General features: G+C 38.0%; 5 protein-coding genes and 2 long non-coding RNA genes across 8 annotated transcripts in view; 2 read left to right on the top strand and 5 right to left on the bottom strand.

Moving 5' to 3' along the window:
- Positions 1-84: 84 nt before the first annotated feature.
- Positions 85-640, bottom strand: LOC115770855 (trypsin iota-like). The gene is made up of 2 exons (XM_030716292.1): positions 221-640; positions 85-123 (listed from the first exon to the last, which is right to left on the bottom strand). Exons 1-2 carry the CDS (start codon positions 638-640, stop codon positions 85-87), a joined length of 459 nt encoding a protein of 152 aa, XP_030572152.1.
- Positions 641-1,042: 402 nt separating this feature from the next.
- On the bottom strand, positions 1,043-2,109 carry LOC115770792 (seminase-like). The gene is made up of 2 exons (XM_030716213.1): positions 2,020-2,109; positions 1,043-1,725 (listed from the first exon to the last, which is right to left on the bottom strand). Exons 1-2 carry the CDS (start codon positions 2,069-2,071, stop codon positions 1,193-1,195), a joined length of 585 nt encoding a protein of 194 aa, XP_030572073.1. The 5' UTR covers positions 2,072-2,109; the 3' UTR covers positions 1,043-1,192.
- Positions 2,110-3,405: 1,296 nt separating this feature from the next.
- On the bottom strand, positions 3,406-4,443 carry LOC115770744 (seminase-like). Its single transcript, XM_030716147.1, has 2 exons — positions 4,352-4,443; positions 3,406-4,057 (listed from the first exon to the last, which is right to left on the bottom strand). Exons 1-2 carry the CDS (start codon positions 4,401-4,403, stop codon positions 3,534-3,536), a joined length of 576 nt encoding a protein of 191 aa, XP_030572007.1. The 5' UTR covers positions 4,404-4,443; the 3' UTR covers positions 3,406-3,533.
- A 967-nt stretch (positions 4,444-5,410) lies between these two features.
- LOC115770745 (serine protease grass-like) lies at positions 5,411-6,795 on the top strand. 2 transcript variants are annotated; one of them, XM_030716149.1, is made up of 3 exons: positions 5,411-5,756; positions 5,848-6,021; positions 6,082-6,795. In XM_030716149.1, exons 2-3 carry the CDS (start codon positions 5,886-5,888, stop codon positions 6,288-6,290), a joined length of 345 nt encoding a protein of 114 aa, XP_030572009.1. In that variant the 5' UTR covers positions 5,411-5,756; positions 5,848-5,885; the 3' UTR covers positions 6,291-6,795. The 2 variants fall into 2 exon arrangements, with proteins under 2 accessions (XP_030572009.1, XP_030572008.1); XM_030716148.1 differs by having other exon boundaries at positions 5,413-5,760.
- A 136-nt stretch (positions 6,796-6,931) lies between these two features.
- On the bottom strand, positions 6,932-7,711 carry LOC115770854 (trypsin iota-like). The gene has a single exon (XM_030716291.1). The coding sequence runs from the start codon at positions 7,709-7,711 to the stop codon at positions 6,932-6,934; it is 780 nt and encodes a 259-aa protein (XP_030572151.1).
- A 292-nt stretch (positions 7,712-8,003) lies between these two features.
- Positions 8,004-8,417, top strand: LOC115770746. Its single transcript, XR_004018893.1, has 2 exons — positions 8,004-8,131; positions 8,190-8,417. It is a non-coding gene; the product is annotated as an uncharacterized LOC115770746 (long non-coding RNA).
- A 1,485-nt stretch (positions 8,418-9,902) lies between these two features.
- Positions 9,903-17,296, bottom strand: part of LOC115770789 — a 46,759-nt gene continuing 39,365 nt past the window's right edge. Inside the window, exons 2-3 of the long non-coding RNA XR_004018900.1 lie at positions 11,564-12,028; positions 9,903-10,076 (exon numbers count right to left, since the gene is read on the bottom strand). This is a non-coding gene — a long non-coding RNA (uncharacterized LOC115770789). The remainder of the gene's footprint in view (positions 10,077-11,563; positions 12,029-17,296) is intronic.

Below are 17,296 nucleotides of genomic sequence, written 5' to 3'. Positions count from 1 at the left end.
TCAGGTTCGTATAAATGCCGGGATTCGATGTGTTCCTGCATGTGGAACCTACCGAAGCGATTCCAAAGAGCTCGGTCGACCACACTAACGGAGAGCCGCCATCGTATATGCAGTCGAACATATCTGTGGGAAGTGTCGCGCACATAACTGTGTTAGCTACAAATCCTGCTTGGAAACGTTGTTTGCATTTGTCTAATCCTACAAATAGCGAATTTTGTACCATTCTTGGCTCATCTGTGGCTGGCTGCACGTCCAGGCTGTCGAAGCCCCATCCAAATGTACTAAAAACCATGTCGTTGGTTGCCCAAGTGTTGGTCAATTTAATGAACTCGGTCATTGTGCCTTTCAAGGGGGTGGTCAGCCTTACCAACGCAATGTCCATGTTGGTTCTGTATTCTACGAACTCATTTGGACTGTACACAGTGTCCACAAGGGAGAAGTTGTAATCCTCATCTTCCGCGTTGGCGGTGGTCACTACGCTGGCGTCGTCCAGCTGGTATCGAAATGGGTGAATGCAATTGGCCGACGATATCACCAATATGGGGGCATAGTATGAACCGCCACAAGAAAGGGTATCCGCGCCACCACTCCTAACGCGCACCAGCCAGCCACCAAAATTGTCTCCCGTATTGCTGCTCATGCCTTGCCATTGCCTCTGACCTATTTTCGTCTTTTTCGAAATTGAGTTTGAGTACACTTTGCTCCAAACTGGCGAACACCAGATTAGCAACAGTATCAGCAATCGTTGTTTCATATCTAACGATGTCTTAACTGTACACAAATTCAATTTCCACATATATGACTATGGCATCAAATGGAGCCTTAACACATTAACTTCGGGCTTTCTATAAAACAATTCTGATTCAATTTAAAACGATTTGATTCGCGTTTTGCACGCTTTAAAATTGGCGAAGAAGAGTTAAATATAATTACACGTAACTAATAGTACAAATTATGTCTACATTTCTATACCAAAGATTTATTTAATTTTTTATATATTTATGCATTTAAATATTTAATTTCTTTATGACACTATTTTGTCTAGTTTGCGATTGATTTTTATTTAAGGAATTTAATTCAGCTAGATGCTAGTTAATATCTTGTCGGCGATTCCACTTAAATTGCGGCGTTTATTATTTAACAATTTCAAAAGTCAATAAATTTGTTTTAGTGAAGATGGACATTCAATGACTTAAGTATCCTTTGGGCTTGGTGATCTTTTTAGGCTTTCCCACTGCTGACGGATTTCCCTTTTGCGACGCGCCAATTCACCAGACCTGATGCCTCTCCGAATATTCTTTATAAAAGGTGATAGTTTGATCACGCTCGTATAAATGCCAGGAAGTGAAGTATTCCTACATGTAAATCCCACCGAGGCGACGGCAACGAGTTGGTTTTTCCAGACCACCGGAGAACCACCATCGTAAATGCACTCAAAACTATCCTCGGGCATTTTCGCGCACAGAACAGTGTCCGAGACGAATCCCGTCTGAAATTTTGTTTTACATGTATCCAGCGCCGTAAATGTCAGGTCTGTCTTTCGTGGATCATCTGAAGGTGGCTGTACCTCCAGGCTGTCGAAGCCCCATCCAAATGTAAGATATGTTTCGCCAAGGCCCGGCATTACGGGGGCCAGCTTAATGAATTCGGTCATGCTGCCTTTTAAGGGACTGTGTAGCCTGACCATCGATATGTCCATGTTGGTTTTAAGTGCCGTGAAGCCATCTGGAAAGTAAACTGTATCAACTCGGGAGAAGTTGTAGTCCTCGTCTTCTGCATTGGCTGTCGACACTACGTTCGCCTCGTCTAGCTGGTATCGAAAAGGATTTATGCAGTTGGCAGAAGAGATTACCAATAATGGCGAAAAGTATGAACCACAACAGGAAAGGGTATCCGCGCCACCACTCCTAACGCGCACCAGCCATCCGCCAAAATTTTCTCCTGTATTTGAAGCCATTCCACCCCATAACCGATTTCTTATAATCGTATTTTTTGTAATTAATTTATCGTATATTTTACTTCTGACAAAGGGAATCCAGATAAACAACGTTAGCAGCACTTGTTGTTTCATTTCAACAACTTTCAATCCTTAACTGCAGAGAAATCCAATTACTACTACATGCTACAGAAACCGTCAATCATATATGAGTTATTCTAATTATCTCCGCTAAATCGATTCGTTTAGCTCATTTATTAAATTTAACATTGCAAGAAATTTTCTAATACTTATTTAAATTTAAATTTTTGCCCTGTAGACTCAGCTATCGACTATTTAGCAAAACTAATGTATAAGAGTGTAAAGTTTGTTTTGTGTCTAATTAGCTTTAAGATCATTTTCAAAGATCTATTTACTAGTTGGGAGTACCCGCCTAAGCGATACGCTAAGCCCAGGCAGTTGACGCATGTAAAAATGTCACACTTCTTTTGAACTAAACAAGTAAGAAATTCTAGTCGGGAGCTCCCGACTAGGGAATACAGTTCGCGCAACGCGCTCGTTTGAAGTAATAACGGTAAATTACAAAAAAAAGGGTCGAACTCGCAATTAACCGCATTACTTGCTGACGACTCTACTCAATAGCCACACCAGCAAAAAAAAAAAATTTATTTACCCAGTAGGGCTTGAACTCGCGGCAGACCGCACGACTTGCTATGCCTCTACTCAACAGCCACACCAATAATCTAGTATATTTGAGAAAAAAAAACGAATAACAATAACTGCACAGAAAATAATCGCCATTGCAATGCTGTTGATAGAATTCCAAGCAGAATCCATGTATATTAATGTATTCAGAAATTCTTGGAATTTGCGCTAGCTGCCGCAAACACGTGGGCAGCAAAAACACATTTTATTTTGTGTATTTCTTAACCGATGAAATTTTCTACAGTATATCTTATTGTACCATATAATATTTGTGTATTCTCAAAAAGTAAATTACGGCTTAAATTGGTGGGCAATATAAATTTGATTATTAACTTCATTATAGCTCCGATTTATAAAATGAAAGAAACTTGATATATATATATACTATTCTAGAGGCTACATGTCAAGTTTTGTGACTCTAGCTCTTAATATTTACCCAATTTGCTCAAAAAAACAGTATTTCTATTAAAATTTTTATCGATTACTTGGAAACGGGGAAATCTCGTATATTATAAGAGCTAGACACCAAATGTTACAAGTAGCTTCTTGAATAGTATATATATATATTAAACATATTTCAGTTTATAACTATTGTTACAATTTTACATTTATTTTTATTAATGCTAAAGCAAATGCTTTCGTAACGCTAGCTGCATGTGTTGTTGGTAGAAGAGGATTCAGGGTATCCCCTAGTCGGGAACTTGGGAACTGTAAACGTGTACCAGAGAGAAACTGAAGTCCTCAGCATTATTTAAGGAATATAATTCAGCTAGATGCATGTTAAGATCCTGCGATTCCACTAACATTGCAGCGTTTATTCAATTGAGTCATACAATTTGTAAATTCATTAAATTTGTTTTAGTGAAGATGGACATTCAATGAATTTAGTATCTTATGGGCTTGGTGATCTTTTCAGGCTTTCCCACTGCTGACGGATTTCCCTTTTGCGACGCGCTAATTGCCCAGCCCTGACAGCTCTCCGTATATTTTTTATAAAAGTCGATAGCTTGATCACGCTCGTATAAATGCCAGGAAGTGAAGTATTCCTACATGTAAATCCCACCGAGGCGACGGCAACGAGTTGGTTTTTCCAGACCACTGGAGAACCACCATCGTAAATGCACTCAAAACTATCCTCGGGCATTTTCGCGCACAGAACAGTGTCCGAGACGAATCCCGTCTGAAATTTTGTTTTACATGTATCCAGCGCCGTAAATGTCAGGCCTGTCTTTCGTGGATCATCTGAAGGTGGCTGCACCTCCAGACTGTCGAAGCCCCATCCAAATGTAAGATATGTTTCGCCAAGGCCCGGCATTACGGGGGCCAGCTTAATGAATTCGGTCATGCTGCCTTTTAAGGGACTGTGTAGCCTGACCATCGATATGTCCATGTTGGTTTTAAGTGCCGTGAAGCCATCTGGAAAGTAAACTGTATCAACTCGGGAGAAGTTGTAGTCCTCGTCTTCTGCATTGGCTGTCGACACTACGTTCGCCTCGTCTAGCTGGTATCGAAAAGGATTTATGCAGTTGGCAGAAGAGATTACCAATAATGGCGAAAAGTATGAACCACAACAGGAAAGGGTATCCGCGCCACCACTCCTAACGCGCACCAGCCATCCGCCAAAATTTTCTCCTGTATTTGAAGCCATTCCACCCCATAACCGATTTTTTATTATCGTTTTTTTTGTAATTAATTGATCGTATATTTTACTTCTGACAAAGGGAATCCAGATAAACAACATTAGCAGCACTTGTTGTTTCATTTCAACAACTTTCAATCCTTAACTGCAGAGAAATCCAATTACTACTACATGCTACAGAAGCCGTCAATCATGTATGAGTTATTCTAATTATCCTCGCTATTTCTTGCTAATTCGATTCGTTTAGTTCATTTATTAAATTAAAAATTTCAAGAAATTCTCCAACACTTTATTTTAACTTAAAAATTTGCTCTGTAGACTAGGCAGTCGACTATTTAGTAAAACTATTCTATAAGAGTGTACAGTTTTTTTAATACCCTGAAGACATTAAAAGTGGTATAATGTTTTTTTTTGCAAATGTATGTTAAAGGCAGAAGGAAGCATCAATAGCCAAGCCGATCTAGCCATGTCCGTTTATTTGTCCGTGCGTCCGTCCATCCGAATGTATGAGACTTGAAATTTGAACATAGGTCCTCCTAGTGCCTGCGTAGTACGCGTTTGTTTCTAAGTAATCAATGCAAATAGACATCGAAATCCTGTTTTTTGAGCAAATTTTGTGTGTAACATGAGCTAGAGTCACCAAACTTGATATGTAGCATAGTGTATATATATCAAGTATCTTTTATTTTATAGCTATCACCACCTCCCCGCTACTACCTCATAGATATAAATTAAATAAATTAACCAACTTATACTGCCCACATATATAAGACAAAATTTAAATGCAATTGACTCTTTGAGAATACAATTCTACTATAGTAGAATAGTAGATCGTTGAAAATTTCATCAAAATCGGTTAAGAAACACAAAAGTTATTAAGGAAAACGCCTTTTAGCTGGCCTCGTGTCAGCAGCAGCTAGCGCAGATTTTAAGAATTTCTGTATATAGTATATACACACATCCAGGTGAATACTGATATTAAAAAACCAAGCAATGGGCTTTTGCGAATTACAATATTCATATTTTATTTATTGCTGTTTTCGTTTTATTTATTTTACTTTTTTGTACTTTTGATTAATATTATATGTCAAGGCGATTGAGATGTGATTAGACTAAATGTGATTATTATGTTAAGAGTTTACTGATCTTCTACTTTCTACTATTCTAATTATTATGTTCATTTATAATGTTTGTTTAAGAAATAGAATTTGGAAGGCTGTCGATTGCTTAATAAGAAATAAATCTGGATGGGCTGCGTCGACTGGAGCGACAAAATTGTGGTATCGGCAAAAATAGCCCACTTAAAGGCCCTGCAACTGAAGTTATTTCCGGATCGGGACCCTGGATGGCACTAATTAAGAATAACGATACTGACAAGCCATATTCTTGTCTACAACTTTAAATTGAAAGCTAACTATTGAATTCACATTTTTATATACAAAATTCGTTTTAACCGTGTACTGCGTACGCTGAGATGTAAGTAAGTATTAAGAATCTCACAAATAAGAGATGAAAAACCTTAACTTTTTCAAGCACATTAAGAATATTTTTCATTTTATTTGTACAGAGAATCTGTGACCTTGGGCGATAACAATCTATTAAGTGATGTGGATTGTTTCAAATCTAAGAAACAGAATGGAGCCAATCGAAAGGGTGATTGTGCACGAAGATTTTACATTTAATGAAATGAATGCAAATGACATAGCTCTACAAAAGCTCTTCAGAAAGGTTAAAATTCAAGGTTAGTTAATTCATTATCATATATTTACTATACTATACTAAAAAACTGAGATATTCCCAGATCACATCAGTCCCATCTGCTTGCCGGTGAATGCAACCCTGCAACAACAAATGGAAACTCTGCCGACGCTGCGACTTACTGGTTGGGGCTTTGACGAGCTACTGGATACTTCTATAAAAGGTCGGATAAACTGTATAGAAAATTTTGCTCATTTCGGACCTGTAGTAATCGGTAGTTTGTGTAGCTTTAAGAAGCCCGTCTTCTGCTGAGTATGTTTGGAATTGTCAATGCGGGCTTTAGAGACTGCGTTACGACTACTGCTGTAAAGGTTGCGAACTATATGCCATGGATAAGCTGCACAGTAATCTCAATATGGTATATCGATATTCCCCAAGAGAGAATTACATTTTATTTCATAATATGTAATCAAACGTAAAGAACGCTTAAAGAATGCGTTTTTGCTGTTTAATATAAATTTTGCATATATATATATATTTGACTATACACTAAGAAAAAGAATTTGTCATTTCGTTATCTGTATTTCTCAGAGTCGATATTTATTCTAGTTTATAAAGGTATATCATTTTAAAATCGGACATAATTTAACCGCGATATAGCATTGGTCTTAATGTCTGAACTACGCTGAATTTGTACTTTTCTGCCAAATCTGACGTATTCCTGCCCCAACAAAAAATAAAAACCAGCTCCCAGATGAAGTATATTTGTATTATTGCTTAAGCAAACGCGTTCGTAACGCGAGCTGCATTTGGCGTTGGTACTTAGAAAAGGGTTCAGTATCCCCTAGTCGGAAACTCCCGACTTGAGCCTCTTAATTGTTTTATTAACATGTTAAGTATTTTTACTCGTATTCATTTATCGATTTATTATAGGTTCTATAAACTTTTTCAATTTACCACTGCGGGCGAATTTGTCTTTTGTCGCGCGACAATTGACTAGATCTTACACCTTTGTGAATCTCCAGTATGTAGGGTTTCATCTTAATGATGCTCGTATAAATACCAGGAGTCGTTGTATTTTTACAAGTAGCTCCTACTGAGGCGATGCCAACGAGCTCGTTTTTCCAGACTATCGGAGAACCACCGTCGTATATGCACTCAAAACTATCCTCGGGAAATTTCGCGCAAAGAACGGTGCTCGACACGAATCCCTTTGGAAATTGTTTCTTACACCTGTCTATATCTAAATGGTGCACTATGGTTTTCCGTGGCTCATCTGATGGTGGCTGCACTTCTAGGCTGTCGTAACCCCAGCCAAAGGTGTAAAAACTTGTGCCAGCGGTGGGCTGCTTGCTGGTAAGCTTGATGAATTCGGTCATCTTACCTTTTAGGGGCGTGCTTAGCCTGACCATTGCTATGTCATAGTTGGTTTTTTGTGGAACAAAATCGTGTGGTGTGTAAACCGAATGTACCAGGGAGAAACTGAAATCCTCATCAACCGCATTGGCAGTCGACACTACACTGGCATCGTCCAGCTGATATCGAAATGGGCTTATGCAATTGGCCGATGAGATCACCAATAGAGGTGAATAGTAGGCACCAACACATGAGAGGGTCTCCGCGCCGCCACTTCTAACGCGCACCAGCCAGCCACCCAATTCGATTTCCTCAGTGAATCTGAAGCCAACCCATTGACGCTCAATTATCTTCGTGTTTTTCGTAATTGCATTCATGTACAGTTTGCTCTTAGCTGGGCAAGCTAAATAAATCAACAGAAGCAGCAATCGTTGTTTCATCCTGTTAAAGTTCAATCTTTTTCTGCAGAGAAGTTACATTTTCATAACAACGTGTTATGCGCACGGCTTATGCATTAACTGCAACTCATTTAAATTTTCTACGTATTTGTCAACCCATTAGACTCACTTAATAGTTTTAAGCAATTTTGTATACCTCTCGCAATTATTGTCTTATGGTTGTTTTCCTATTGATGTGTCCATATCCCCTCGTAGTTAATATATAAAATATGGAATTTACACAGTAGTTGATCTTAACCAACTTATTGCAGTCGGATGCAAACTTTACTGTCGTAACATATTTTTTTGTGCCTTCTAGGTTATGTTTTAATCATTGTTTTATTTATACGTATATGAAAGGTATGTTCTTTCACCCACTCATTAACAAAAAAAATTGAATTATTCTTATTCATTAAAGTCGTTTGACGTCGTCGGCCACTGAGCGTTCATCATTTTAAGCGAGCGTTTAAATATCCACTTTGATGTATATTTTTGGCACCAAACCCGTCACCGTAAATGCGACACATCTGAGATGACATCACGGGCGGATTGCGTACTTTTCGCAACGCGCTTAGCGGTACTTTCGCAGCCACCACCCCAAATATATACATGCATATTTTTATAAAAACAAATAAGCTACCGAAAATTGAGCCAGCCGATTGAGTTGGGTGCGCAGTTATTTTGGGAATTGCGCAATTTGGGTTTCAAGTGCAAAAACTGGACGCTGAACCCACGACAACAACAGCCACAACAACAACAACAATAACAGAAACACTTCCTGACACTTTGTCGTCAGCTACATGCTTCGAAGGGCTCCGCTCTTTCTTGTTGCTAGGCTTCCGGCATTGCTGATGGCCAGCGGCGCACGTAGGCTCCCATTCAACGGCACCCATTGGCACCCACTGGCACCCACTGGCGACACCACTCGGTGGCTCATTGGAAGCCGGTTCACGCAGCTTTACGCTCTATGTGCCATCATAATCGTCATCGTTACCCCATACGATTGCCATGCCTAACAGGTGTGCACAGCGTGGTTCGCACGCCCAGTTCTGGGCCCAGGTTTAATAAACCGCCGATTTGGACACATGCTCCGCATTAATTCGGCGAATCATTGCCGTCGCGCCTGCGCCGCATGCTGAATGAGGCGGGAAACGCGTGCGCGGTTCGCCTCTGATGTAGTTGCCCGTAGCCTATTTGCCTATTTATGCAAGGCGCATTTAACACTAGAAAGCCGGTTGGGTAAGAATGGTCTAGTTTATATTGTCATGGCTTAGTAAATTATTTTAATTGAATTAAAATATTTACGATTTATAAATCAAAAATAACTTGTCTCCATGTTATGCATTAGCCTTTTCTTATTCATACATTTTCACTTATTACATATCCCAATTTTCAGTTAAGTTTCTAAAGTAATATTAGAAACCCGCCGCCTTGTGTGTAACCAAAGAAACAACCAACCAAATATATTGGCAGTTAGGAGACTGATTTTAATAGATATAAACCGCGAATGCTGGAAAAAGAAAGATTGAGATCGAGATAGGTTGAGCGACTAAGAGATACTGTTTTTTAGATTGGGCACACAATTTGTTAACATAAACTCGAATAGCAGGGCACTATTAAGAAATACAATTTTTATTTTATTTGCATAAGCATTAGCTTAAATCGTATTTGTTTTCTCAAGTTCCCTGTTTTGGGTTGTACAGGTATTTCTGGTGTTAAAATGCATTATAAATTTACGTGGTATCTAGCACACAAATCGAATCTTAATTCCTACAATTTGCATTGAATATTGTTAACACTAATTTCCTTTGTTTCAATTGGCAACACCTTCCTTCTGCAGAAATACAATGGTGATACAGAAAAACTACACGCATTTCAAATCACAATTCCATGGAAATGTTGTTTACACTTTGTATTTTTTTCTCAGAATAATGGATATGTTTTGCGCCAACGCCATCCGCATTAAAAGCAACATATTTTGTTTATCTAGCACATTGTTTGCTTTGTTGGTAAATATATTTATATGATATCCTTGCTGCAGCTGCACAGCCGCGTATCCTCCCCCCCCCCCCCCCCCCCCCCCCCCCCCCCCCCCCCCCCCACCCAGCGTGATAAAGTTTTATTTTTTATAGGGGAAGAAAGAAAAACTTGTTCTGCTTATAAAAAGATAGTGGTGCTGAGCTGTCTGGCGTAATTTGAGAAAGTTAATGATCTCAACTGTGCCCATCTGTTGTTGTCGGTCTCCGGCCTGCCAGAAGATGCAGCTCTCCAGTGTAATTGATTCTTCCTGCCGTTTGTCAGGAAGCTGAAAAAAATAAAAAATAACTTGTCAGACAGATCGGAAGCAGAGATAATATTTTTGTTGGTCCGGCCGTCGTGTCCATTGATCAGTGTAATAATCATCCTTTGATCTTGAGTTACTTTTGGGCACATCGAAGCTATTGAAGAGCCCAAATACTAAGCTCTTCGAATCTTAGGTTTCCAAAGTTTCACATTAGTGGGTGTTCCAATTCGCTGAATTAACAGAACTGCGCAAAGTTAAAAGTTGCATTTTGATATCGTTTCTTTCCATACAGCTTCTTTTTTCATGCACCAAACGCTACTTCCAACTACACAGCTCTCTTTGTTAATAACTTGAATGCCGGCAGCGTAATTTGATATATCATACACGATCCCATCTGATAGGTGCTTGACCCAACTCTTTAAGTCTGACATTTTATAATTTCTGTTATATAAAAACGAAGGCGTTTTGAAATTGAAACTTCTTGCAACAGTTCACCCATCAGCGCTAAGGATGCTGCGTGATTAGCTAACTGACCTTTACCTGCTTGCGAACTAATGAACTTCGAGCATACATCAGGCAAAATGTTAATGACCGCAATTAGCTGGCGTTGCCACATTGGAAAAACGATAGCTGCACCAAAAGTTAGCTGCTAATTGGAATAACATCGAATTGGAATGACAGTGGGTGCAACTACACTTTTAGTTCTCCACTTAAGCAAGGAGGCTAAGTTGGCAGGCTAAGTTTGATTATGCCCAGAGCTGGTCACACTGCACATACAAGCCGGCAGAAATGTTGCGGATTACCACAAAACGCATTTCCGACATCGAACATGTACCAACTTGTCGTTAAAGGACACACATGTTTGAGTGTTGTATTGTGTTCGACAAGGTTCGATTTTTCTTGGGGTAATCTTTGGAAGCACTACGTGTAAAAGATATATTAGGTATAAGGTAGTTTAGTTAAATTCCTTCGAAGAGTTTGATGAAATGTAGCTTATATATGAACGGTATGAGGTGTAGATGACACTTATGTCTAAAGATGATAGGGTTGACAGTATGAGTGCAATATAAGTAAAGGGAATCTAAAAGCTGTATATTTTAATCCTTAGAACAAAGGATTGTGCAGAGACTGTTGGGGAAATATTAACTCTAGAGATTAAAATGAAATTTTTAAAAATGGTTTAGTATTTGCTGGAAATATTCTTTTTATCAATTCTGCACTTATTTCTGCATTTTAAGAGCGTTGTGAAACAAACACAGGAACTATAAATGTAGGTGTAACTGTACCCTTGGTATGCGACCAGTGTTAGAAACTTAAACAAAAAACTACTTTCTCAAGTTCTCGAATGACTAAAAACTTTGTAAGCTGAAACCGCATGTATTTGGCAAACTATTTTTTTTTTGACAACTTGGTACATGGAAACTGAACAACACTGCAGCAAATACTAACAGCAGCAGAATTTGCAACAACAACAACATACCAACAAGTGGCGTTGCCAGAAAACTTACGTCATCTTTGCCGTGCCCCAAACGCAGCAACTAGCGTTGGTATATTTACTGCACGCATGTTGTGTTTACCACCCCACCGAGCCGACCCAAACCCGATACGAACAGAGTTGCCACGCTCGGATGCAACTCGAACTTGTGCGCAGGAAGTCAGCTGCGAACCACTAAAGGCTGAGGGAAAAAAATGAAACCAAAACAGTTTCGCAACGAACGCAGCTCGTAGCAGACGCAGCGGGAGTCTCAGGTTGAGGTCCAGGCGCTCAGTGTCCGGGTCCGTGTCCTGAGCCAGTTCTCATACTCGTTCGGCACTCGTTTCTGTTCGCTTCGTGACGTTGCACTCGTCGCAGCGAATCCGTTTTGAAGTTTGAAATCAGTCGCTGCCGACTTGTTGTGTCATTTGCATATTGTCAACATAAGTGGTAGAAACTGTTTTCGCTGCTCGTTTTAGTTTTCGATTTTAAACCATATCTGAATTAATAAAAATTAATTTTAAAAATGCATTAAATTTTAATTGGCAATTTAAGTGCACAATAAACACATGTCGCGCATTGCACGAGTGAAATTTTAAATTAGAATTGACATTTTTGTATAAGCCGCTAATTGGGAACTGAGTGAGTTTGAATTTCAATTATAATTAAATTGTTTTGGCATTTAACCAATTCTTTGATGTTAACTCATTCGTAAATTGCTCTTTATTGAGGTGCGTATCAGCATTTGAATAGTGAAAACTTTTGAATATAATTTGTGGTTGTTAAGCTTTTGTTTGGGTAATTAACGAAAGTCTTCTTGGTCGCTGTGGTAAAAGTCCATTAAAAAAGTTTTCATAAGCACTGACTGGCTTTTTACGGGCATCAATGGTAGAATTATTAATTAGTTGGATTTTTAAAAGTATTTCTTAGCAAGCTAAATTTTTTGGCCCTTATTTAAACAACTTATATATTTATAATAGAACCATAAAAAGTCACTCTTTTAATAGTTCTTTAAAGTTTTTAAGATGGTCTCAAAGTTGTTTTTCTTTCTATTTGTCTATATTTTGATAAGACGACCGATCGGTAAAATATTTTGATATCAAAGATTAAAGATTAATTTAACATTAAAATTTTTTTTTTTGCTGCAATCGATTGGAAAAACTGAATTTGATTATAAAAATAGTTGATTTCTTATATATTTCCCATATGAAATATAATTGCAAGCAAATAAGGTATCTTTTTGAAAAAGATTTAAAGATTTCTTTAATGGGTGCAAAGTTTGTACACAAACTGTTTATTTTCTGACGTTAAATATAGTTTTACAACTTTTTATTCATTAACCATAAAAATTAAAAAATTGCCTTTAAATTACTTTAAAAATATTTATAAATTAAATTTGATTAGCCACAAGCCTAAGCCAAAGGCAGTGGAATACTTTTGAATATCTTTACAATCAACTTGGGTGAAGCACCGTAAGCAGGAAAATACGGCAAAGTGCAGGTAAAGATTTACTAAGTTCGACAAGACGCAGCTTCCTCAGATCCGGATGGCTGCTGATTTGATTAGCACTGCAGTCTGTGAAGGCTAAGATGGGAGTGCGAGAAGCCATGAAATTTTAATTTAACTTTCACCAGACAGCACTCATTATGTGTGCGTGTGTGTGTCCAAAGCAAAACATTACCATTATATGCTAAGGCATGGAACTGAAACTAAAAATAAAGACAATGCAATTTTATTGCGCAATTTCGCAGCGGCAACGTCTTGCAAAGTGATTTCTGCGGGCAGGCGGGTCCGGGGAGCTGGCAATTGGAGTTGGAGGACAATTCCAGGCTCTGTATAGGCAATGCTGCGCTGCGGTAATTTGCGAATGAGACGTGTTGGTCCCGTTGTTTAATGTTGTCTTTTAGCGCTGTTTTATATTGGTTTGCTTACATTCAATTAGGCGAACGCACGAGCGCGTTCAAGTCCCGCCCAACACCTCATAGTTCCCCTCGAACATTAAAAGCCAATGAAAGGATAACACGAAAATGGCCACTGCGCTCTGTCTCAGTGTGTGTGTGTGTGTTTGTGTGTATGTGTGTTTGACTTGTCCATGTTCCTTCCACAATGTGTGTTTAATTGTATATTACGTATACGCAACATTTGACGCATTGTGGGCGTTGCGCACTCCTTGTCCTGTGCGCGCCCCTCGTTGTGTTTTGTGGTGTGTATATTTTAATTAGCACATGTGACGTTACACATACCTCCACATATATGCATGTGTGTGTGTGTGTGTATATGTATGAGTGTTGTAAATTGTTGTGTGTTTGTTTTACCGTTGTATTTGCTGTTTTCTGCCGCTTTTTATTGCTTTCGAAATTTGTTGAAAATGTTATGTGTATATGTATTTTTTTTATGGCCCGCGACTATAATTGCGCCAGTTTAATGAATTGCACTGGCCACATTATAAATGATAAATATCTATATGCCTGGCCGTGGTGCCAAATGTACGATCAAGCAAATGGAAGTTATAATGTGTTTAATGACTGCAACATTTAATAGGCCAAATGGCCAATAATTAATATGCATTCAGCTAAATATTTATATTTATACAATTAGCAAGGCATTTATATATGAATGCGTTTCTTAAAGTATCACATGCTATTCAGATACTGATATGTACAGTATTCTATTGTTGACAGGTTAAATCCAGTAATTGGGAAAATTGTTTACTTATAGTAATAGTATTTTAAATCTTATTTCAAATTCATATTCAATTGATTAATATTGATATATTTGACCATTGTGCGCTCTGTTGACAGTGTTGAAAGTTAAAGTTGAAAGGGTTATGCTGCTTTAAAAAGCACAAATGCAGTTTAAAGCATCAACATCAGAACCATTTATCAAATCATATAAGGTAATAGGGTGGTATGCATCACGTGAACTAGAGCACCTGGCGATATGAAATGGAAATAAGATATGCGCACTATTTACACTTGATTAAAATCAAATGAATTAATTAAGAGTAGTCGAGTAACTAACGCAGTTTAACTTTGTGCGCTTAATATAAGTTTGCTTTTATATTAAAACCTTACGCTAGTTTCTTTGAATTGCAAATTTAAATCTAATCAAAAAAAACATTAATTAAACAAAATTATGAAATAAATAAATGTTGAATATGTAAATCATTAAAAATAAAAAACAGGAAATGTTATGAACATATAAAAATACAGCTTAGATTTTAGGCATATTATTTTTTAAATTTTAATTAAAAACTATTATTTAAAAGTTTAGTTATATTTTCTTAAATTAATAGTGTGTTTGTTTAGGGCAACACATATTGCCAACTTATTTAAAAGTACATTTGCGAGCTGTTAAAATGCATTGCTGGATTGGCTTTCCCTTAAGACTTCCGGTTCAATAAACTCACAGCATTTATTTGTCAGGAAAAACCACAAAAAGGGCAGCTTTTTGTTGTTTTAAGCCATACTGGGACCCGTGTCCCTTTGGATTATTTGTTGTCCGTTCGGCACACAATAATTATGAGTCCTATGCAGAGCGCACTTTTGGCCATTTTTACTTTACCTCAAGACAGTATTTTAGTTATAAAAGGCGACAAATATAACAGAGACAATATAAATGAAGAAAAGCAAATGGCGACTACCTGTAATGTAAGAAAAAACAGATTTCGAGTGCGTTGCAAGCTTTTACTGCGATTTTCACGCTTGCATGGCTTTTCACGCTGTTTGCTTTATATAAGTACTCTATATTATACACTTGGTATTATTTTTGGGACCTTTGAAAGCTAGCTTTCTAGCTCGCTTTGTCTCTTTGAGTCCCTTGAAACTCAGAATCATCATAAAATATTTAACAACCTGAATGCACTCACACATTTATGAAAGTGTAAATATTTAATGATGAATGCTTTGCCGCCCTCTCAAACAGCCAGCAGGACGGTCAGACTGCTGGTAGTATGGCTTTGTTCCGTAAATACTAGACGAGAAATTGGTAAAGTTTGTGGGTGCAATTTAATGGCCACAACGGCCATTTATTGGTACATGTGGTGTATGCGTAATGTGTTGTGTTTCGCTTTAATGTATGGTAAATGTTTGTGAATTGTTAATCGATTGTGTTTTTGGCGATAAACGGCGCTTTTAACACAGACGAGGGAGACTGATAAGTAGGAGCAGAAGGTCGGATCTATCAAATGCAATCAAATGGAGATCTCGAGTGTTTCCATGTAAACCAAGTTTTAGTGCTCACCTTCGAACTTGGTTTACGTTAATAATTTTTCATTTATTTAAGCGTCTCTGTTTTGATTGAAGCTTGGTATTGCGAAACAATCGATAACACTTTCGGTTAAAAAATGTGAAAACAATTTGGAAAAAAGAATCAATATAGTATTATTGTTAGCCGAAATAGCTTACTTCTTAAATATTTATGTGTAAAAATGTGTTCTCGTGCCATTCTATTGATTCGGTGCAAGCACATACCAACTGACCCTCGTATAAGGGTACACAACCTATAGCAACAATAGCAGTTTTTAAATTGAGGTCAACACCTGTTATCCTTTTGCGGGGCAACCTATGAGGGACAGCTTGTAATGGCCTGAGCCAAAAATACTTGAACTTCTGTACACATATTTTATAATTAATAAAAATTATGCGCAGAGCGCTCACAGCGCTCATAATTAAATTCATGATAAATTAAAGTCGACATGGCGTGAAGGAGTTTGCCTAGAGGACAACGTCTCGACTGTTAATCAACTCACGCAGCTGCAAAGCGGGGCAAGTGAGAAGTCGGCAAAAGACAAGCGCAAGTAATGAAAGCCATTAAAAAAGGCGGCGGCTTAACTTGGGAAAATCGATAGGGTGAAGAAAGCGTACGTCAGGGAAAGTCGTGAGAAGTGAAAACTGATAAAATGCAGCACAACACACACACGCAAACAATTTGTGACCTGGACTTGCCGCAGAGTCAGTTATTTTTCATAGTTAGTTCGTACACACACGCACACACACAGACACACACACATGCTGGAAATGACTGGAAAAGCGGAGCATGTCAGCCACGCGCTGCTATTATTCATATTACGATGTACAGTCGGGGCTTATTTAGTGCACTTGCCCAAGCACCGCCCCGATATGATGGTAATGGGAATGAAGTGTGTTTGAGGCGTCGCCGCCGATGCCGCTGTTACTTTTGCGGTTGCATGCGGCGCATTGTCACTTGTCCACTAAGGGAAAATAATTGGTCCGCCTAGAGTCAACTGTGCAAGCTAACCATCATATCAATTTCGATTTCACAACACGAAAAGTGGCCAAAGTGGAAAGTGCATAAAAAAATGATTTACATTTTGCATTTTTTGCTTAACCATGCAGGTCAAAGAACAGTTATTACTTATGGATTACGCAACAAATACTTGGAATAATATTTATTTTTAACACCACAATTATTTTTCAGAGCTTAAACTTTTAATTGAATTAAAAGATTATATGAAATCTTACAGCCTGCAGATTTACGCAGAAATAAAGGCAAGCAAAGTTTTAGTGCTGTCACAGGCACAGAGACTTAATTGCAGCTGCGATATATGATACATTTATTTTCTATTTAAGCAAATTAATGAGAATAAATGCAAAAAAGCAATATAATTCTACAATGAATTTGTTCTTTCTTTTGAATTTTAACCTTGTTTGAGTATTTTCTGCTGTTGTAATTAAATATTGTTATTACATACCACAAACACAAAGCTCCACATTTAGCAGGAAACACCATGAATTATATAACTTTG

This window comes from Drosophila novamexicana, unplaced genomic scaffold, assembly GCF_003285875.2.
Source record: "Drosophila novamexicana strain 15010-1031.04,08,12 unplaced genomic scaffold, DnovRS2.1 tig00004560-arrow-pilon, whole genome shotgun sequence".
NCBI classification, from domain to species: Eukaryota; Metazoa; Arthropoda; class Insecta; order Diptera; family Drosophilidae; genus Drosophila; species Drosophila novamexicana.
The sequence above is the reverse complement of the archived record's forward strand: the minus strand, read 5'-3'. Positions and strand labels throughout refer to the sequence as shown.